This window comes from Gadus macrocephalus, chromosome 12 (assembly GCF_031168955.1).
Source record: "Gadus macrocephalus chromosome 12, ASM3116895v1".
Taxonomy (NCBI): domain Eukaryota; kingdom Metazoa; phylum Chordata; class Actinopteri; order Gadiformes; family Gadidae; genus Gadus; species Gadus macrocephalus.
Window position 1 is genome coordinate 825,004 of NC_082393.1, and position 22,219 is coordinate 847,222.

At 52.6% G+C, this 22,219-nt stretch overlaps 2 protein-coding genes across 4 annotated transcripts in view; one reads left to right on the top strand and one right to left on the bottom strand.

The window, feature by feature from the left end:
* Positions 1 to 207: 207 nt before the first annotated feature.
* Positions 208 to 17,276, bottom strand: LOC132469284 (sex comb on midleg-like protein 2). Of its 3 annotated transcripts, none has more exons than XM_060067223.1 (16): positions 17,111 to 17,276; positions 15,723 to 15,828; positions 15,266 to 15,366; positions 14,346 to 14,402; positions 13,149 to 13,219; positions 11,071 to 11,305; positions 10,335 to 10,423; positions 8,066 to 8,309; positions 5,932 to 6,221; positions 5,276 to 5,363; positions 4,766 to 4,969; positions 4,117 to 4,260; positions 2,649 to 2,780; positions 2,109 to 2,303; positions 1,476 to 1,639; positions 208 to 513 (listed from the first exon to the last, which is right to left on the bottom strand). In XM_060067223.1, the coding sequence occupies exons 3-16, from the start codon at positions 15,285 to 15,287 to the stop codon at positions 388 to 390; spliced, it is 2,061 nt and encodes a 686-aa protein (XP_059923206.1). In that variant the 5' UTR covers positions 15,288 to 15,366; positions 15,723 to 15,828; positions 17,111 to 17,276; the 3' UTR covers positions 208 to 387. The 3 variants fall into 3 exon arrangements, with proteins under 3 accessions (XP_059923206.1, XP_059923207.1, XP_059923205.1); XM_060067224.1 differs by having other exon boundaries at positions 17,052 to 17,205; XM_060067222.1 differs by lacking the exons at positions 14,346 to 14,402; positions 15,266 to 15,366; positions 15,723 to 15,828; positions 17,111 to 17,276 and having other exon boundaries at positions 2,109 to 2,300; positions 13,149 to 13,247.
* A 4,514-nt stretch (positions 17,277 to 21,790) lies between these two features.
* Positions 21,791 to 22,219, top strand: part of LOC132469288 (cyclin-dependent kinase-like 5) — a 22,913-nt gene continuing 22,484 nt past the window's right edge. Inside the window, exon 1 of the mRNA XM_060067231.1 lies at positions 21,791 to 21,933. Coding sequence (XP_059923214.1) covers positions 21,870 to 21,933 — 64 coding nt within the window. The 5' untranslated portion in view covers positions 21,791 to 21,869. The remainder of the gene's footprint in view (positions 21,934 to 22,219) is intronic.

The window sequence follows — 22,219 nt, forward strand, 5'->3', positions numbered from 1 at the left end:
GGTGTGTGTCAGGGCTTGAGGGCGGGGCCCAGGTGTGTGGGCAGGGCCCAGGTGTGTGGGCAGGGCCCAGGTGTGTGCTCTCAGGTGTGTGTCAGGGCTTGAGGGCGGGGCCCAGGTGTGTGGGCAGGGCCCAGGTGTGTGGGCAGGGCCCAGGTGTGTGCTCTCAGGTGTGTGTCAGGGCGCGGGGCCAAAGTGTGTATCTGTCAGGTGTGTGTCAGGGCTTGAGGGCTGGGCCCAGGTGTGTGTCCGTCAGGTGTGTGTCCGTCAGGTGTGTGTCCGTCAGGTGTGCGTCTGTCAGGTGTGTGTCTGTCAGGTGTGGTTAAGGGCTTGAGGGCCGGCCCTAGTGTGTGGGCGGGGCCCAGGTGTGTGGGCGGGGCCCAGGTTACGTCAGGGCTTGCCCCCCCGCAGCCTCTCGATGTGGTGGCAGAGCTTGAGGGCGGGGCCTAGCTTCAGCCCCATGTACTTCATCACCATGTCGCTCCGCAGCAGCATCAGCGCCTTGCCGTCGATCTCCTGCACACACCCACAACATGAGGAACCACGCACGCACAACATGAGGAACCACGCACGCACAACATGAGGAACCACGCACGCACAACATGAAGAACCACGCACGCACAACATGAGGAACCACGCACGGACAACATGAGGAACCACGCACGCACAACATGAGGAACCACGCGCGCACAACATGAGGAACCACGCACGCACAACATGAGGAACCACGCACGCACAACCACAACATGAGGAACCACGCACGCACAACATGAGGAACCACGCACGCACAACATGAGGAACCACGCACACACAACCACAACATGAGGAACCACGCACACACAACCACAACATGAGGAACCACGCACGCACAACATGAGGAACCACGCACGCACAACATGAAGAACCACGCACGCACAACATGAGGAACCACGCACACACAACATGAAGAACCACGCACGCACAACATGAGGAACCACGCACACACAACCACAACATGAGGAACCACGCACACAACCACAACATGAGGAACCACGCACACAACCACAACATGAGGAACCACGCACACACAACATGAGAAACCACGCACCCACAACATAAGGAACCACGCACACACAAGCACAACATGAGGAACCACACACACACAACCACAACATGAGGAACCACGCACACACAACATGAGGAACCACGCACCCACAACATAAGGAACCACGCACACACAAGCACAACATGAGGAACCACGCACCCACAACATAAGGAACCACGCACACACAAGCACAACATGAGGAACCACACACACACAACCACAACATGAGGAACCACGCACACACAACATGAGGAACCACGCACCCACAACATAAGGAACCACGCACACACAAGCACAACATGAGGAACCACGCACCCACAACATAAGGAACCACACACGCACAACATGAGGAGCCACGCACACACAACCAGAACCCCCGCTCTCCCAGACTCACGTGTTTCCTGAAGAGCTCCGCGTGGGGCCCCAGCGCCGCGGGGTCCGCCTCCCTCACGAACTGCATGACCTCCAGGATGGACCAGGAGGCGGGGCTCCGGCCGGCCCCCGGGGGCCCCTCCCTCTCAGGGACCGTGGGCTCGGGGCCCGTGGTGGAGCTGGCGGCTGGGGGGGGGGGGGGGGGGGCAGACTCTTTAGGCTCAGAACACAGTCTAGCACAATGCTAACTAGCACAATGCTAACCACTGCTCACTGGAACAAAGCGTAGCACTATGCTAACTAGCACAATGCTAACCACTTCTCACTGGAACAAAGCGTAGCACAATGCTAACTAGCACAATGCTAACCACTTCTCACTGGAACACAGCGTAGCACAATGCTAACTAGCACAATGCTAACCATATCTCACTGGAACACAGCGTAGCACTATGCTAGCTAGCACAATGCTAACCATCTCTCACTGGAACACAGGGTAGCACTATGCTAACTCAACAACATTCACCCGTTCATGCACACACTCACACCCCGTCAGGAGCAGTCAGGGTGAGGGGTCTCGCCCCACGTGTCTCGAAACACATGCCGCCCCCCCCACAACGGGTATGGGGCCATCCCATAATAATACGGCGGTGCGTACCTTCCACCCTGCGGAGGGCGGTGGAGGACGCGGTCTCTGGGGGGTGGGAGGAGGACCTCCGGAGGGCCGCCCCCCCCCGGGGGTAGTAGGGGTGGTAGTCGGCGCGGGGGCTCAGCGGGGTCATGGAGCCGGAGGCCGAGTCCATGAACCACGCCTCCTTCATCGGGCCGCCCTCACCGGGGGGCAGCGTCTCTGCTGGGGGGGGGGACTCAGTTAGACCTGGGGGGTCCAGTTAGACCTGGGGGGACTCAGTTAGACCTGGGGGGACTCAGTTAGACCTGGGGGGTCCAGTTAGACCTGGGGGGTCCAGTTAGACCTGGGGGGACTCAGTTAGACCTGGGGGGTCCAGTTAGACCTGGGGGGTCTCTGAATCTCAGTTGGACCCGTAATTGTGTGTGTGTGTGTGTGTGTGTGTGTGTGTGTGTGTGTGTGTGTTAGCATGTGTGTATATGTTTGTGGTGCGTGATATGTGTGTGTGTGTGTGTGTGTGTGTGTGTGTGTGTGTGTGTGTGTGTGTGTGTGTGTGTGTGTGTGTCCTACCTTCTGAGGGGTGGGCGTCGCTGCAGAGGTGTTTGGGGGACAGGGAGGCGGCGTACGTCGGGGAGACCCCCGACAGGCCGCGCTTACCGGGCCGCAGGGACAGGGACGGGGCCTCCAGCACCTCCTCCTTCACTGGAACACAGCGCAGCACCATGCTAACTAGGCTAACCATCTCTCACTGGAACACAGCGCAGCACCATGCTAACTAGGCTAACCATCTCTCAGTGGAACACAGCGCAGCACCATGCTAACTAGGCTAACCATCTCTCACTGGAACACAGCGCAGCACCATGCTAACTAGGCTAACCATCTCTCACTGGAACACAGCGCAGCACCATGCTAACTAGGCTAACCATCTCTCACTGGAACACAGCGCAGCACCATGCTAACTAGGCTAACCATCTCTCACTGGAACACAGCGCAGCACCATGCTAACTAGGCTAACCATCTCTCACTGGAACACAGCGCAGCACCATGCTAACTAGGCTAACCATCTCTCACTGGAACACAGCGCAGCACCATGCTAACTAGGCTAACCATCTCTCACTGGAACACAGCGCAGCACCATGCTAACTAGGCTAACCATCTCTCAGTGGAACACAGCGCAGCACCATGCTAACTAGGCTAACCATCTCTCACTGGAACACAGCGCAGCACCATGCTAACTAGGCTAACCATCTCTCACTGGAACACAGCGCAGCACCATGCTAACTAGGCTAACCATCTCTCACTGGAACACAGCGCAGCACCATGCTAACTAGGCTAACCATCTCTCAGTGGAACACAGCGCAGCACCATGCTAACTAGGCTAACCATCTCTCACTGGAACACAGCGCAGCACCATGCTAACTAGGCTAACCATCTCTCACTGGAACACAGCGCAGCACCATGCTAACTAGGCTAACCATCTCTCAGTGGAACACAGCGCAGCACCATGCTAACTAGGCTAACCATCTCTCACTGGAACACAGCGCAGCACCATGCTAACTAGGCTAACCATCTCTCAGTGGAACACAGCGCAGCACCATGCTAACTAGGCTAACCATCTCTCACTGGAACACAGCGCAGCACCATGCTAACTAGGCTAACCATCTCTCACTGGAACACAGCGCAGCACCATGCTAACTAGGCTAACCATCTCTCACTGGAACACAGCGCAGCACCATGCTAACTAGGCTAACCATCTCTCAGTGGAACACAGCGCAGCACCATGCTAACTAGGCTAACCATCTCTCACTGGAACACAGCGCAGCACCATGCTAACTAGGCTAACCATCTCTCACTGGAACACAGCGCAGCACCATGCTAACTAGGCTAACCATCTCTCACTGGAACACAGCGCAGCACCATGCTAACTAGGCTAACCATCTCTCACTGGAACACAGGGTAGCCCCATGCTAACTAGCCCCATGCTAACCAGCCCCATGCTAACCATTCCCGTGCTAACCAGCCTCGTGCTAAGCGGTACCTGACTGGTAGGTCCTGAAGGGCTGGCTGCTGAACAGGTTGTCTCCCTGCAGGTGGAGGCACACCGTCTCCAGGAAGCGCAGCACGAAGGACGCGCTGGAGGCCGAGGGCAGCTTCACCAGACACACGCCGCCGTCCGTCCGCACTGCAGGACAGACCGGGACAGACCGGTTAGTGACCCCCACTGCAGCCCCCCAGACAGACAGGTTAGTGACCCCCACTGCAGCCCCCCGGACAGACCCACAGACCGGTTAGTGACCCCCACTGCAGCCCCCCAGACAGACCGGTTAGTGACCCCCACTGCAGCCCCCCAGACAGACCGGTTAGTGACCCCCACTGCAGCCCCCCAGACAGACCGGTTAGTGACCCCCACTGCAGCCCCCCGGACAGACCGGTTAGTGACCCCCACTGCAGCCCCCCGGACAGACCGGTTAGTGACCCCCACTGCAGCCCCCCGGACAGACCCACAGACAGGTTAGTGACCCCCACTGCAGCCCCCCAGACAGACCCACAGATGCTTTATGGTAGAGTGAGACAGAGGGAGGACAGGCAGCAAAGGGCCGCGGGCAGAATGGGACCGGGGTGGCTGCGGTCAGGACTGGGCCCCCGGGGCGCCCCATGCTACCCATCTCCTCCTGAGACGCGCGTACCTCGGACCACCTCCCCGGACCCGGAGTGGGTCTGCAGGGCGGCCAGCAGCAGCTTGGGTTGGTAGGAGCAGTCCAGGCAGGACTGGACCACCTGCTGGAGCACCAGGTTCACCGGGCCGGGCCCGAAGCGCTCCGGGAGCCGCTGCACCTGCTTCCGGTCCAGCTGGGGGCCGCAGTCACCCTGCTTGTTCACGTACACACACACTGGGAGGACGCACACGCACACGCACACACACACACACACACACACACACACACACACACACACACACACACACACACACACACACACACACACACACACACACACACACAGTTATCAAGGGGAGGGGGTTACGATGGGGACAGGTTAGAGTGTGGATGCGGATGGGGTTACTGTGGTAACAGGGTTACCATGGGGATGAGGATAGGGTTACCATGGGGACGAGGACAGGGTTACCGTGGGGACGAGGACAGGGTTACCGTGGTAACAGGGTTACCATGGGGACAGGGGGCCCCCTGAGGTCTCACCTGTTGACAGCAGCGTCCCGGGGCCGGCCGGGCTCTCCTTGGGGACGGAGGGGCAGCCCACCGGGCCGGGGGGCACCTTGGGCTTCCTCTGGAACACAGAAACCCCCCCTGATGAAGACCGGGACCAGACCAGATCAGGACCAGGACCAGGACCAGACCAGGACCAGGACCAGACCGGGTCCGGACCAGACCAAAACCTGAGCTGAAAACCTTTCATCCTACATCCGAGTGCTGACTGACTCATGTAGTGGAGGGGGCCACCCCCCTGGGGAGGGGGCTCTGAGTGTTTGCAGAAGCTCTTCGACGGACTCCAGGGCCCCCAGCTGAGGAGCGCTCTCAGGGTCCATCAGGGCTGAAGCTGTTCCCCCGTACCCTGAGATAGCTCTACCCTCTGAGTGGTTACTGAGGAGGAGAGAGCCTCTGGAGACTCAACCCCTCCTCATCCTCCTCCTCCTGCTCCCTCACCTCTCTCCCTCCCCCTCTCTCTCTCCCTCCCTCTGTCCCTTCCTCCCCCTCTCTCTCTCCCTGGCTTGCTCCTCCTCCTGCTCCCCAACCTCTCTCTCTCTCTCTCTCTCTCTCTCTCTCTCCCCCTCTCTCCCTCCCCCTCTCTCTTTCTCTCTCTCCCCCCCTCTCTTTCTCTCCCCCTGCCCCCTCACCTTGCTGCCCGGTTTGGGTCCTCTCTTCTTATGGGGCCGGGGGGCTAGCTGGGTGTGGACCCCCAGGGGCCCGGGCTGGGGGCCGCCCCCCGGGGAGCCTGTCTGGGCGGCGGCGGCGGCGGCGGCCTTCAGGAGGGCCAGGGTCTCGCTCTTGGGCCGCCGACCCCGCACGCCCTTGCGGACGGGCAGCGGGGGCAGCGGGCTGGGCAGCCGGAAGGAGGCCTGGCTGGAGCGCCGGCTGGGCTTGGAGGGGGAGAAGGACGGCAGCGGCTGGGGCTTGGTTGGCGACACTGGAGGAGGGGGGGGGGGGGGCACAGGACACAGCAGAGGGTTAGGGTCACCTAGGAGGGACAGGAGCTCCGGGGGGAGGGCGGTGGGACTGGTGACCGTGTAGAGGTGTGGAGGCCAGGCTGAGGAGCACCTCTGGTTCCTGAGCAGCACCTCAGCTGAGGTGCTCCTCAGCGGGGACCGAGGGCTGGAGCCCAGGGCGGGGACAGAGGGCTGGACGGAACCCCCCCACGCAGGGCGGGGGGCCATGCGTGGGGGAGGGGGACAGCTGCAGTCGGGGGTGGGGGAGGACGGCCTCCGTACGTCAGGAGGGCTGGCGGCTCGGTGCTACGGCCACCCCCTGTGGATGATTAGCCCTGAGCCATATGGACTTCCATTTCCCTCTGTGAGGCCGGTCGAAGCCTTCAGCCGGCGCTCTGTTATGAGGTCTACGTAGGGCCCTGACGCTACTCGGCAGCAGGGGTTCTCAAACGGGGGAACGAGTACTTTGGAGTGCTGCCGGGGGGACTAATCTGAAGGAGAAAGGGGGATCCGTGAGAAAGAACGCGCATCCAGAAACACCAAAGTGTGGTCAGCTTCAGCTTCCCTACTGGACTGTGACAGACAGAGGGAGAGTCGGAGCGGCTCTGTGCGCCGATGAGGAACGAGAGCGAGCCGCCCGGGATGGAAACATTCCTCTGGCGACATCACCTCCATCTGGCCCGTAATGAGGGGTAATAAGCACCTCATTCGGCCCAGACGTCACACTGCCCCGGGCTCACCACGACGCTCACGCACGCACAAACTGCCCCGGCCGTGCCAACACGCCACTCGGCGTTAATAAGCGAGTGGCGGTAAACAGACTGTTGACACGGGGTCAAAAGGACACCCCTCCACCTCCCGACGCCCTCAGGAGAGGAGAGGGGAGATGAACGAGCACCGGCTGACACGGAGGACACGGGAGACAGAACCCAGACACACAGACCTCTGACACACGCCAGGAAAAGACACGCGAAGAAAAGCTACTCTCACAGTCCTCAGCCACACCGGTCCACAGCCGAGGAGAGGAGAGGAGAGGAGAGGAGAGGAGAGGAGAGGAGAGGAGAGGAGAGGAGAGGAGAGGAGAGAGGAGAGGAGAGGAGAGGAGAGGAGAGGAGAGAGGGGAGGAGAGAGGGGAGGAGAGGAGAGGAGAGGGGAGGAGAGGGAGGAGAGGAGAGGGAGGAGGGGGGAGTAGAGTAGAGGAGAGAGTAGAGGAGTAGAAGAGGAGGACAGGAGGGAAGAGGGGAGAGGAGAGGGGGGGGTGAGGAAGAGAGGAGGAGCGTCCCAGGCCTGAGAGAGGCTGGTGAGTTGAGTGGGGGTCAGGGAGAGGGGGCTGAGGCCAGGTACATGAGGTGTCCTGGGCCCTCCTCTCCCAGCTGGGGAGGCCGGTGATTTAGCGGAGCTGGAGGGGCTGTGTAAACACTGGGAGGCTCTGTGTAAACAGGGCAGGATGTAGAGAGAGAGAGAGAGAGAGAGAGAGAGAGAGAGAGAGAGAGAGAGAGAGACAGGGATGAAGAGAGAGAGAGAGAGAGAGAGAGAGAGAGAGAGAGAGAGAGAGAGAGAGAGAGAGAGAAAGAGAGAAAGAGAGAGAGACAGGGATGAAGAGAGAGAGAGAGAGAGAGAGAGAGAGAGAGAGAGAAAGAGAAAGAGAAAGAGAAAGAGAAAGAGAGAGAGAGAGAGATCATATGCGGTCGGGAACCCAAACCATAAAAACCTCAGTACCACACACAGCCTAATGGGAGGTGGAGTGGAGCCTGACCAGAGCTCTGCTGCCCCCTGGAGGAGAGAAGGAGAGCAGCAGGAGGGGGGAGGAGGGGCGGGGCCTCACCACTGTTGCCGGGCGCCTGCAGGCTGTGCTTGGTGACCGAGCACCAGCCCACGGGGAAGATGTCCCGGGAGTCGTAGCGGCACCAGTAGTCGAAGGCGCCCCTCCAGCCGTCGAAGGTGACGAACACCTCCTGACCTTTGACCTGGCCCACGGTGGCCGGGCAGATGAGGTAGGGGTTCTTCTTGTCCACCGCCTCCAGCTTCATGCCAGCCGTCAGGTTGTTCTGGGGGGGTCGGAGGGGCTCCTGAGAGGGAGGGAGGGAGGGAGGGGGAGAGAAAGAGAGTCACGTCCATGCTATTCTACAAACTACAGACCAGCTCTATCCCCACAGCTGCAGATGGTGTGACCCTAATCTATATACTGTGTATCTATATTGATCTATATAGATTCATATCTTTATATAGGTGTCTATCTCTTATATATACATATTTATATATCTTTATAGGTGTCTATCTCTTATACACATACATGCATACACATATATACAGTGGCCATCGGCCATTATATGGATATGGTCAATCTCTTCCTCCCTAGTATCTGCCTTGGCCCCTGAACCCTGTATGGGTGGGGCTCTAGGTCTTAGTGAGGGCCCTCCTCCCTTCTTGAAGGCTGTGGCTCTAACCTGAGGGGCCTCCTACCTTCTTGAAGGCTGTAGCTCTGACCTGAGGCCCCTCCTACCTTCTTGAAGGCTGTAGCTCTGACCTGAGGGCCTCCTACCTTCTTGAAGGCTGTAGCTCTGACCTGAGGGCCTCCTACCTTCTTGAAGGCTGTAGCTCTGACCTGAGGGCCCTCCTACCTTCTTGAAGGCTGTGGCTCTGACCTGAGGGCCTTCCTACCTTCTTGAAGGCTGTGGCTCTGACCTGAGGCCCCTCCTACCTTCTTGAAGGCTGTAGCTCTGACCTGAGGCCCCTCCTACCTTCTTGAAGGCTGTGGCTCTGACCTGAGGGCCTTCCTACCTTCTTGAAGGCTGTGGCTCTGACCTGAGGCCCCTCCTACCTTCTTGAAGGCTGTAGCTCTGACCTGAGGCCCCTCCTACCTTCTTGAAGGCTGTGGCTCTGACCTGAGGCCCCTCCTACCTTCTTGAAGGCTGTGGCTCTGACCTGAGGGGCCTCCTACCTTCTTGAAGGCTGTGGCTCTGACCTGAGGCCCCTCCTACCTTCTTGAAGGCTGTGGCTCTGACCTGAGGGGCCTCCTACCTTCTTGAAGGCTGTGGCTCTGACCTGAGGCCCCTCCTACCTTCTTGAAGGCTGTGGCTCTGACCTGAGGCCCCTCCTACCTTCTTGAAGGCTGTGGCTCTGACCTGAGGCCCCTCCTACCTTCTTGAAGGCTGTGGCTCTGACCTGAGGCCCCTCCTACCTTCTTGAAGGCTGTGGCTCTGACCTGAGGGGCCTCCTACCTTCTTGAAGGCTGTGGCTCTGACGTGAGGCCCTCCTACCTTCTTGAAGGCTGTGGCTCTGACCTGAGGGCCCTCCTACCTTCTTGAAGGCTGTAGCTCTGACCTGAGGGCCCTCCTACCTTCTTGAAGGCTGTGGCTCTGACCTGAGGGCCCTCCTACCTTCTTGAAGGCTGTGGCTCTGACCTGAGGCCCCTCCTACCTTCTTGAAGGCTGTAGCTCTGACCTGAGGCCCCTCCTACCTTCTTGAAGGCTGTGGCTCTGACCTGAGGGCCTCCTACCTTCTTGAAGGCTGTGGCTCTGACCTGAGGGCCTCCTACCTTCTTGAAGGCTGTGGCTCTGACCTGAGGGCCCTCCTACCTTCTTGAAGGCTGTGGCTCTGACCTGAGGCCCCTCCTACCTTCTTGAAGGCTGTGGCTCTGACCTGAGGGCCCTCCTACCTTCTTGAAGGCTGTGGCTCTGACCTGAGGGCCCTCCTACCTTCTTGAAGGCTGTGGCTCTGACCTGAGGGCCTCCTACCTTCTTGAAGGCTGTGGCTCTGACCTGAGGGCCTCCTACCTTCTTGAAGGCTGTGGCTCTGACCTGAGGGCCCTCCTACCTTCTTGAAGGCTGTGGCTCTGACCTGAGGCCCCTCCTACCTTCTTGAAGGCTGTGGCTCTGACCTGAGGGGCCTCCTACCTTCTTGAAGGCTGTGGCTCTGACCTGAGGGCCCTCCTACCTTCTTGAAGGCTGTGGCTCTGACCTGAGGCCCTCCTACCTTCTTGAAGGCTGTGGCTCTGACCTGAGGGCCCTCCTACCTTCTTGAAGGCTGTGGCTCTGACCTGAGGGCCTCCTACCTTCTTGAAGGCTGTGGCTCTGACCTGAGGCCCCTCCTACCTTCTTGAAGGCTGTGGCGGGGGCCATCTCCGCCCCGTTGAGCGTGCGTAGGAGGAACATCGGCCACGACGACGCGTTCATACGAAACCCTGGAGGAAGAAAACCACACAGCAACCGTCTTTAATCACTCTGCAGCTGGACTGGAGGGGGTCTGGGGATGAATGTGGGCGTATCATATGCAAACAGAATAACACACACCACGCTGGGTATGAGGTCTAGAGGTCCAGACTTTTTAGGACCAATCTGAATGCAATTCATCCAAGAATTACTTGCAAACTAAACAGATGCATTCACATTCAAAAGAACGTGGCCACACAGAACTTTGTGTAAGAGTTGTAAGAGTATAATGTGTGACACTTCATTAAACAAAAACGTAGATCGTACTAGAGACATTGTAGACGATGCAAATGTCTGCCGTTAGTGGTTCATCGAACTGTTGCAGCGGGCGGCTGTATGTCTGGAGAGCTGGTTACCAGGTACCCAGATGTCCTAAAGAAGCCCCAAGGGGCATGTCTCCTGGGGTAGGACCACCGCAGGAGAGCCCATGAGCATCACGCTCTGGTATCGGAGAGAGCGATGGTAAGGAAGAGGATAAGGGCCATGAGTTCTGCCTCTAGAGTCAGACTCGGGGTAGGTCTGTGTCGGGGCTAGGTGGGCCGATATCAGATGACGGGGGGCCTCTGTGTCAGATCAGATCCTAATGGACGACGGATGGGGGTGCGGTCGTCGTGGTTACCCAGCGGCGGCTGCAGCATGTCGCCCTTCTTCTCGCAGGTCCCGATGGGCTGGATGTCGGCCGAGTCCACCAGGCACCAGAAGTCGTTGGTGTTGTCGCTGCCGTCCAGACGCAGCCGCAGCCGCACGCCCGTCACGCCCATCACCGTGGCGATGCAGACGGAGGTGCTGTTGCGCGGGTCGCGGGCCTCCAGCTTCATGCCCACCTTGAAGTCGTTGGAGGGCGGGAGCCGGGACTGGGGCGGGGAGGAGACGGTCTGGAGGTCAGAGGTCGCTTTGACTCCCAGCTGGAAGTCCTGGTTCAGTCCCTTAATGACCTGTCTCTGTACTGTCTAACCCCTACCCCCTCCTTACTGACCTGTCTCTGTACTGTCTAACCCCTACCTGCTCCTTAATGACCTGTCTCTACTGTCTAACCCCTACCTGCTCCTTAATGACCTGTCTCTGTACTGTCTAACCCCTACCTGCTCCTTAATGACCTGTCTCTGTACTGTCTAACCCCTACCTGCTCCTTAATGACCTGTCTCTGTACTGTCTAACCCCTACCTGCTCCTTAATGACCTGTCTCTGTACTGTCTAACCCCTACCTGCTCCTTAATGACCTGTCTCTGTACTGTCTAACCCCTACCTGCTCCTTAATGACCCGTCTCTGTACTGTCTAACCCCTACCTGCTCCTTAATGACCCGTCTCTGTACTGTCTAACCCCTACCTGCTCCTTAATGACCTGTCTCTGTACTGTCTAACCCCTACCTGCTCCTTAATGACCTGTCTCTGTACTGTCTAACCCCTACCTGCTCCTCAATGACCTGTCTCTGTACTGTCTAACCCCTACCTGCTCCTTAATGACCTGTCTCTGTACTGTCTAACCCCTACCTGCTCCTCAATGACCTGTCTCTGTACTGTCTAACCCCTACCTGCTCCTTAATGACCTGTCTCTGTACTGTCTAACCCCTACCTGCTCCTTAACGACCTGTCTCTGTACTGTCTAACCCCTACCTGCTCCTTAATGACCTGTCTCTGTACTGTCTAACCCCTACCTGCTCCTTAATGACCTGTCTCTGTACTGTCTAACCCCTACCTGCTCCTTAATGACCTGTCTCTGTACTGTCTAACCCCTACCTGCTCCTCAATGACCTGTCTCTGTACTGTCTAACCCCTACCTGCTCCTTAATGACCTGTCTCTGTACTGTCTAACCCCTACCTGCTCCTTAATGACCTGTCTCTGTACTGTCTAACCCCTACCTGCTCCTTAATGACCTGTCTCTGTACTGTCTAACCCCTACCTGCTCCTTAATGACCTGTCTCTGTACTGTCTAACCCCTACCTGCTCCATAATGACCTGTCTCTGTACTGTCTAACCCCTACCCCCTCCTTAATGACCTGTCTCTGTACTGTCTAACCCCTACCCCCTCCTTAGTGACCTGTCTCTGTACTGTCTAACCCCTACCTGCTCCTTAATGACCCGTCTCTGTACTGTCTAACCCTACCTGCTCCTTAATGACCTGTCTCTGTACTGTCTAACCCCTACCCCCTCCTTAATGACCTGTCTCTGTACTGTCTAACCCCTACCTGCTCCTTAATGACCTCTCTCTGTACTGTCTAACCCCTACCTGCTCCTTAATGACCTGTCTCTGTACTGTCTAACCCCCACCTGCTCCTTACTGACCTGTCTCTGTACTGTCTAACCCCTACCTGCTCCTTAATGACCTGTCCCTGTACTGTCTAACCCCTACCTGCTCCTTAATGACCTGTCTCTGTACTGTCTAACCCCTACCTGCTCCTTAATGACCTGTCTCTGTACTGTCTAACCCCTACCTGCTCCTTACTGACCTGTCTCTGTACTGTCTAACCCCTACCCCCTCCTTAATGACCTGTCTCTGTACTGTCTAACCCCTACCTGCTCCTTAATGACCTGTCTCTGTACTGTCTAACCCCTACCTGCTCCTTAATGACCTGTCTCTGTACTGTCTAACCCCTACCTGCTCTGTAGTGAAGGCCTGTAGTGAAGGCCTGTAGTGAAGGCCTGTAGTGAAGGCCTGTAGTGAAGGCCTGTAGTGAAGGCCTGTATTTCTGCATACCTGGCGGAAGAAGCTGGGAGGAGCCGGAGTGGATGATGTTTCTTTCAAGTACTGCTCCCAGCTGAAGGTATCTGAGGACACCATGAAACATCTCAACCAACCAGGAGAGGACACCATGAAACATCTCAACCAACCAGGAGAGGACACCATGAAACATCTCAACCAACCAGGAGAGGACACCATGAAACATCTCAACCAACCAGGAGAGGACACCATGAAACATCTCAACCAACCAGGAGAGGACACCATGAAACATCTCAACCAACCAGGAGAGGACACCATGAAACATCTCAACCAACCAGGAGAGGACACCATGAAACATCTCAACCAACCAGGAGAGGACACCATGAAACATCTCAACCAACCAGGAGAGGACACCATGAAACATCTCAACCAACCAGGAGAGGACACCATGAAACATCTCAACCAACCAGGAGAGGACACCATGAAACATCTCAACCAACCAGGAGAGGACACCATGAAACATCTCAACCAACCAGGAGAGGACACCATGAAACATCTCAACCAACCAGGAGAGGACACCATGAAACATCTCAACCAACCAGGAGAGGACACCATGAAACATCTCAACCAACCAGGAGACGGAGACCTGAAACATCTCAACCAACCAGGAGAGGACACCATGAAACATCTCAACCAACCAGGAGACGGAGACCTGAAACATCTCAACCAACCAGGAGACGGAGACCTGAAACATCTCAACCAACCAGGAGACTGAGACCTGAAACATCTCAACCAACCAGGAGACGGAGACCTGAAACATCTCAACCAGCCATGGATGATTGAGGACCTAGAAGATGGATGGTGTTTGAGGACCTAGAAGATGGATGGTGTTTGAGGACCTAGAAGATGGATGGTGTTTGAGGACCTAGAAGATGGATGGTGTTTGAGGACCTAGAAGATGGATGGTGTTTGAGGACCTAGAAGATGGATGGTGTTTGAGGACCTAGAAGATGGATGGTGTTTGAGGACCTAGAAGATGGATGGTGTTTGAGGACCTAGAAGATGGATGGTGATTGAGGACCTAGAAGATGGATGGTGTTTGAGGACCTAGAAGATGGATGGTGTTTGAGGACCTAGAAGATGGATGGTGTTTGAGGACCTAGAAGATGGATGGGTGTTTGGGAGTAGGATCTACTATGTCCCCATAGTAGATCATCCATGGTGCAGAACAACCTTTAGTGGCTGCAGGGTTTGGCCTCCCCATCTTGTCCTTCGCAGCTTCTTTTTGGTCTGAAACGTAAATGAAGAGACGTTATAAATATAACATGGATTATAACATTATGTGATACGCACTGACCCAGTGGAATTGGTCATCTATTTCCACATATCCAATAAGATTTCACCTCAGAGTCATTTGTGCTCAATTTAATTATTCAAACTGTATTTCATGTTGAAGATTTTGTCGTAACTTACTGCAACCAACTTTACAATACAAATCATTTAAGCTTTACGTTTCACTTTAGACTAAATGATTGGGATTCCATGACCGTAGTTCGAGATGAAATCACACAGACATTCCTGAACTGTCACATGTCCAAGATCAATCATCCACAAGCTCTAGAAGTTGAAAGCTGCTGTCCAATCCTCCTCACCGAACCAAAGCTAGCCTCAGAGACGGATCACAGTCTCGTCTGACGCCGGACCCTCTGATAAACTGAACTGCCAGTAAGTCGCCCACACGTTCTCATCAGAGGACGCACAGCTTGAAACATGCGGGTGACGGATGATGCATGGGCCCAGCGTTAAATCAAAGTGAATTCCCCTGGAGGAGCTAAGCGACATACATATTGTATGTTGTTCGTCCTGCCACTTAAAAATAGAACTTAGCATGGTGCAGCCACTTATCCTAGCTCTCTCTGTTGTGTACGGGCAATGTGTTAACCTAGTGATAGTTAGTGCTTGGCACTTGGTCCTATGAACATCCTCACTGTACTGACAGCGATATATTGTTGTTTCTCTTTCTTCTGACGAATGTCCTTATTGTAAGTCGCTGTGGGTCAAAGCGTCGGCTGAACGCCCGCAATGTGGATGTGAATGTAAGCCTGGCTGATTCATGCGGTGCTGCTGGGCCTTCGGGGGGCCGGCCTGCTCACCCTTCAGCGATGGTTTGCCCATGGCGGCGGGCCCCAGGGGTTCGTCCGTCAGGGGGACAGACTGACGCAGGCCGGGGCTCTACGAGAGGATACCTGCTGTCCTGGAAGGAGGATGAGAGAGCCCATGAAGGAATGACCCGTGACCTAGAGGTCGAGCGGTTCACATCATACACAACCCCTTAGTCTTAAAGCCCTGTGTGAATCAGTGCTTCTCTCTCTATTTACATCCATTACTCCATCCATCCACCTATCATTCAACCCATCCATTCTTCCATCCACCCGTCACTCAACCCATCCATCCGTCTCTCCGTCCATCTCTAACATAGCAACATGATAGTATGACTGGCCAGTGGGCGTCAGCGTGGGATGTTTAAACAGGAACATTTTATGACAATCCTTTATTGCGGCGGTCATGTGATGCTACGTCCCAATGTACCAGCCCCGTCACATGACTCACCTGCCCGCCCTCCACCTGAATGGCTCCTTTGTGTCCGCTGGACCAAGGTGCTCCCACACTGGCGTCTTCAGTGGATTAATTTCATCTGCTCTCAGTCCATCTTTTTCTGCATTTCGGGCCAATCGAACAACACAGTCCACAGACACACATTTAGTTAGTCTCAAAACCAAGACCATGTCACTTCATTAACGTTAACGGTATAGTGTATGACGACATGAATGTAGTGAGTGAACGAAATGCTGAATGTATTTCTTTTTTATTTATTTACTATTTATTATGTTACTTTTATTTTTTTAAATGAGTACGTGAGTGCACTGAATTTCGTTGTACTCCTGACAAATAAATATATCTTATCTTATCTTATTAGGGCTTAAACTTTAAAGCATTCATTCATCAACTAGTCTTCACATGAAACAAACAATACAGAGCTCATACAGCCTGAACAAAGGTGTGTGTGTGTGTGTGTGTGTGTGTGTGTGTGTGTGTGTGTGTGTGTGTGTGTGTGTGTGTGTGTGTGTGTGTGAGTGTGTGTGAGTGTGTGTGTGTGTGTGTGCTGATTAGTTATAGGGAAATCCCATTGCAAAGTCTATTCCTCTTCCTCCATTGCTGATTAGGTTGTTTAAGTTACAGATATTGAGGTAGTATGTCACTGAATGGCGGGTTTTAAAAATAGAAATATATATATATATATATATATATATATATATATATATATATATATGTTGACAAGCTTGGGCAGTGAAACTAAGGAAAGTTAATATTGTCAATTAATTTGAAAACCACCATGATATTTACTGGGATTAAATGTGTGTTTAATCCTAATAAAATAAAAAGTTATTCTCCAGTTAATTTATTGAAATTTAATTTAGCTTCACATTCAAAAAGACACATCTTTTTCATTTCCACTTTTGTTTCTAAGAATATACACAAAAATAAAAAAGACACAAATAGATTCGGCTGATAACTTTTTTAGAGGACTTTTTATGTCGTGTTGTTTTATCACGCAAATAAACCACGATCACCCTCGCACTTGAACGTCTCATTACTAGCTCTCATCACAGAACCTGTGGTTTGTTTATTGTAATATGAGTTAGTTTATTACACACTGAGGTGTTCATAACAGACTTGGCTGAAAAGCTGACTTAAAGCTAATACTACCTAGTTAGCATCAGCCAAGAGTTAGCACTCTGGCCAATAGCCCCTGGCTAATAACTAGCTAGCGTTAGCTTTCATGTTAGCGCCTCAGAAGACTTATTAGAAGCACATAAACAACCGTCGTGTCGTATTTAACTGTCACACACTGTCTCAAGATGTATCGCTTCGACTTACGAATGTTCGTATTTTCCCCGAAAGTTCGTAGGCGCACGAAAAATCGTTAAATAACTCACGTCTCGCGCTCTTCTTCGTCCTCGTATGTGTGTAAGTGTGTGTGTATGTGTGTATCATAGACTGTAGGTACAGGAAAATATGATGGTACGTTCACGTCATGTGGGATATGAAAGATGGTGTGCGTGTGTGTGTGTGTGTGTGTGTGTGTGTGTGTGTGTGTGTGTGTGTGTGTGTGTGTGTCTTGTGTGTTTGTTGTGTGTGTTTATATGTCTATATAATAGCTCATTAAAAATAATGACTTATGTGTGACTATAAATAACTATATTTGGTTTTAAAAGTATAAATAATATTATAATATTATAATATTATTTATGATTATTATCTTGCTTGTCGTCATTTTGTTTTCTTGATTCTTTGGGGAGTTTTTTAAGCCTTCTGGTAGATGGATGGGAAAAGACCACAATAATAAATATGAAAAAAGTTTATATTATGCGGTCACTACCAATGGGACAGTTTTCTACTATTTACAGATTCTGATGAGGTATAAAACGTAGCCTATAGGCAACACTTTAAGCTATGTTTAAGCTTTTCAACATATTGATATGTTGATTGAAAATAATTGACATGCATGTATTTTGTTTAAAGATAACTATGTATTCAGAAAACATTAGTTAAGGCAAAAAGGTATTCGGTAAATGTGATGTAACACTGGAAACGCCCTTAACCATCCCATCAAAAACATTTCAACTCAATTAATTATCGGATGTTTAAATCCCTACAGGGTTTTAAACATCTCTGAACCCTGCCGTCCAGTGGTTGCACATGTTTTGAAAGGAGTCTAGTAAAAGTTGGCTATACAAAAACATGCTATTGTGTACAAGGGCCATACTTTAAGCTGCTCTATATCCATTTATTAGTTATTTATCTTTAATTCCCAATTGAGGTATAATTTATTTTAATTTTTATGAATACATTTTAATTTATTCATAAAAATGATTTATTAATTATATAAAATAATCATACAAATAATAGAATATATAATTATTAATTATAATATATAGCATATAATTATTAATTATAATGAATTATTATCATTATTATATATTATAATATGAACAGTTTATTATTGCCATGGATTGGTTTGTACAACAGGTGGCGCCAGATCCAAGCAGAAGAATGAGGACAAAGTTTATCGAAAGGAAAAGATCACCTTTTAACAACTAAACTATTTTATAGTTTCCCCCAAACCATACCCATGCATTAAACGATTGACCATAGTAATACCAAAAAAATATTTGTATTAATATAAACATAAATGTACATATACATGTATATTATAATATATATGTAATAATTTAATAATATAATAATAATAATAATAATAACAATAATAATAATAACATTATTATTATAATAATAACATTATTATTATTATTATATGAATCTATTCTATTCTATGATTATACATATTATAGTAATATTATAATATAGAAATTCCATACAGATATTATAGTATATATTCATATAAATATATCTTTCCCACGTCCTACAGACGTTGGCTTGTTGCAAGGAGTCATTGCAAAGTTTGATGATGTTACGCTTTAAGATTAAACAACACCCTACATCCCTCCTGTCATTTCCTTTTCTAAAACATCCTAAACGAAGCATACCTAAGGGATAATTTTATGCTATTTACAGATTCAAATGATAAACCACAGCCTATAGGCAACAATTTGTTCTTTTTAGATCATAAGAAATCGGAGTATATTTAATTTAAACTTCTCAACATATTGACACAGGTTGATTGAATGATAATTGACATTCATTGACATGTATATTGCAGTGACATTTACATGAGGGTGGCTGTGAACTTCTTAAATTATGTAATTTACAAAACGGCCACAATCGTGTCACAACACTCATGCAGCAAACTGGGATCCCTGGTTTCCCTCCTCCCTTCCCATTGGCTCACTAAGAGAGGGCGTTCCCATTACGCACCTGTAATGACACAACATTGGACGCCCGGCACGTCAATCAAAGCCCCCGTTGCCAGGCGCCGTGCCTGCAGCGGGGTTCGGTTACTGCGCGTCTCAGTGCGCAGCGCAGCAGATCTGCACTGGTGGGTGGAGACGGAGACGCATCTTCTCCTGCACAACAGTAAGTGAGTGTGTGTGTTTTTCTCTGTGCATAACAACGGACTGCTGTCCACCTGACGGCGCGCCACAGTGGGGGCTATGGTGACTGTTGGGATCAGGATGTTTAATGCAAGGTAACGTTGGGTTTCGGGGTGGTTGTTTGGTGTTATGTGCGGTTTTACGCCTTCAGATAGACCCGTTGGCTCTGTGTTGGCTGTCTTGAAACTAGTTCAGCAGCTCAGAGGCCGGACTACCTGTGTGGATGTACAGAGCTGTGGTCGTTAGAAGGAAAGCATGACTTGATGTGTTTTGTTTATTGGCTTGTTTTTATCCTCTGCTTTGGACATGCGTGCAGCTGCAATGTGGAGGCAGCTTGTGTGCGCATGTACACACACACGCGCACACACACACACACACACACACACACACACACACACACACACACACACACACACACACACACACACACACACACACACACACACACACGCACAAACACACCTTCGTTTGCAAACACCTTCGAGTGTCATGTCAACAATGACGAATTTAGAAATTCACACACACACACACACAATCACACACACACACACACACACATGTGCGCGTGTGTTTGTATGTGTGTGTGTGTGTGTGTGTGTGTGTGTGTGTGTGTGTGTGTGTGTGTGTGTGTGTGTGTGTGCGTGCGTGCGTGCGTGCGTGCGTGCGTGTGTGACCAAAAGCAACAGGGTTACATTATTCGGTCAATCCTTAAACATGTTCCACACAGAGACTTTCGGAGTTCGTTTTTTCATGAACACACTTACATAATTCCTCCTCTCAGGCAGCTTATGGGGCCGACTCAGGAAACATACATCTGAGTGGGAATGAGTCACTCTGCTCATAAAGACATAGGCCTAATGTATTATCCATAGCTGTGTCCAATTAAAAAAAAAAAAAAAACTCACTATCCAACAGGCAGTTCAAAGGGAACATACTGGAAGTAGATAAGGGCAGTGTTAAGGCAGTGTTGGCATGGTTACTGTTTGAAGCACAACACAGCATTCTTGTTTGGATTGTGTTAGCTTTACCTTCGGCATGCTAACGGTCGCCCTGAGTGGCGACAGAGACCAGTGGAGGTGAGAGGTCAGCGATAGGGGTTAACCAGCTAACCAGCTAACCGGCCAGCACCCCATCACCGATTTAAAATGTTTTGCCTGAATGTCAATCACAGCCCCCATGGCTCCCAACCGGACCCCCAGCTCTGCGTTCCTTCTCTAGATTTCCTCTTTGCTAATTAAGGGACTTCTCTCTTGCCCTCTGGGGGGCAAGCGCCAGGGGGGGGGGGGGGGTCATAAAGACTGGGCCTCTTAAGCCCTCTGAGACTGTACCGGTGACTAAGGGCTACACAGATACAACTGAATTTAAATTGAATTGATCCAAAGGTAGTAGGCAGCAACAGGCTGGAGCTGCTACCCCCCCCCCCCCCCCCCCCTGCTACCCCCCCCCCCCCCCCCCCCTAACCCTAACCCACAGAGAGGTGAACGGAGTACGGAGGCCTTGGTGTGAGCGTCGTCAGCACAGCTTCCAGCGTCACGCGTGGGTTAATCCAATGTCTCGGTATTCATGTGTTCATACCCTTGTTGTGCCTCTAAAGGTCTGGGCATCGAGGCTCGCATCACAAGTACCAGATCAAGTGTGCGTGGTAGTAATGAGTCGTTTATTCCTGTGTTATGTACTGTAGTAGTATGTTATTAAGGTACTCATTATAGTAGTATTGGCTTGGACAGTGACTTCAATCAGCAGGGTTGGCCTACAGCCTGTAATCATTAACATCTGGAGCTGGCCTTCACCGATAGCCATGAGGTCAGACAGCATGAGACAGGTCATAGGTCACCAACGTGAAGCCGTTCCCCACAGCTCCTTACCCCCCATCCAGACCCCCTCACCCCTCACGCCCTGACCCCTCACCCTGACCCCTCACCCTGACCCCTCACCCCTGACCCCTCACCCCGCTAACCCGGCTGTGGTGTTTGGTGCAGGACGGACCGGGACGCCACCATGGGCCCCGTGAGGAGGTCTTCAGGGAGCCGGCCCCTCCCCGGACCACGCCACTGGGCCGTCCACGCCGCCTTCTAGCCGGGACATACACCTCCTCCTGCTCCTCCTCCACCTCCTCCTCCACCTCCTCCTCCACCTCACTGGGACCTCTTTGACCTCTTCTGGCACCTCCACATCTAACTCCTCCACCCCCCTCCTCCACCTCCACAGCGAACCCCTCCCACCCCCTCCTCCACCTCTACACCTCTCCCCTCCTCTCCCCCACCTCCCCCCCTCCTCCTCCACCTCACTCCTCTCCCCCACCTCCACCTCCCCCTCCCCCTCCTCCACCTCCACTCCTCACTCCTCTCCCCCACCTCCCCCTCCTCCTAGTGACCTCCCCCTCCACTCCTCACTCCTCTCCCCACCTCCCCCTCCCCCTCTCCACCTCCACTCCTCACTCCTCTCCCCCACCTCCCCCTCCCCCTCCCCCTCCTCCACCTCCACTCCTCACTCCTCTCCCCCACCTCCCCCTCCTCCACCTCCACTCCTCACTCCTCTCCCCCACCTCCCCCTCCCCCTCCCCCTCCTCCACCTCCACTCCTCACTCCTCTCCCCCACCTCCCCCTCCTCCTTCTCCTCCTCCTGCCCGTCGTCTTTTAGTTTCATGAAGTTCCCCGCCATCGGTGATGTGATGAATAAGTTTGAAGTCCTTGGGATCGTAGGTGAAGGTGAGCCATCCTTCCTCTTCCTCGTGACTTCCTCTTCCTCGCATAACGGGGTCATTCACCGCTGTGTGTGTTTGCTGGTAACCGAGCAATATCTGCACCTTCAAAATTAGACCTCTAAAAACTACAATACTATATACCGGGAGATAGTGTGTGACAGTTAAATGCGCCCAATGATTTCTTATGGGCTTTTAGAAGCTTTCTGCAACCCTAACATCAAAGCTAATGCTAGCTATGTATTAGCCAGAGTGATAGCTCTGGCCACTAGCAACTAGCCAGCATTAGCTTT

What these genes read in the sequence shown, in the direction of transcription:
- LOC132469284 (XM_060067223.1), bottom strand. Translation starts at nt 15,287, where the DNA reads ATGGGCAAACCATCGCTGAAGG. An exon ending in AAACCCTGCAGCCACTAAAG is followed by an intron (nt 13,220 to 14,345) that starts GTTGTTCTGCAC and finishes TGGTGTCCTCAG; the next exon opens with ATACCTTCAGCTGGGAGCAG. An exon ending in CGGAGCTCTTCAGGAAACAC is followed by an intron (nt 514 to 1,475) that starts GTGAGTCTGGGA and finishes GGGTGTGTGCAG; the next exon opens with GAGATCGACGGCAAGGCGCT.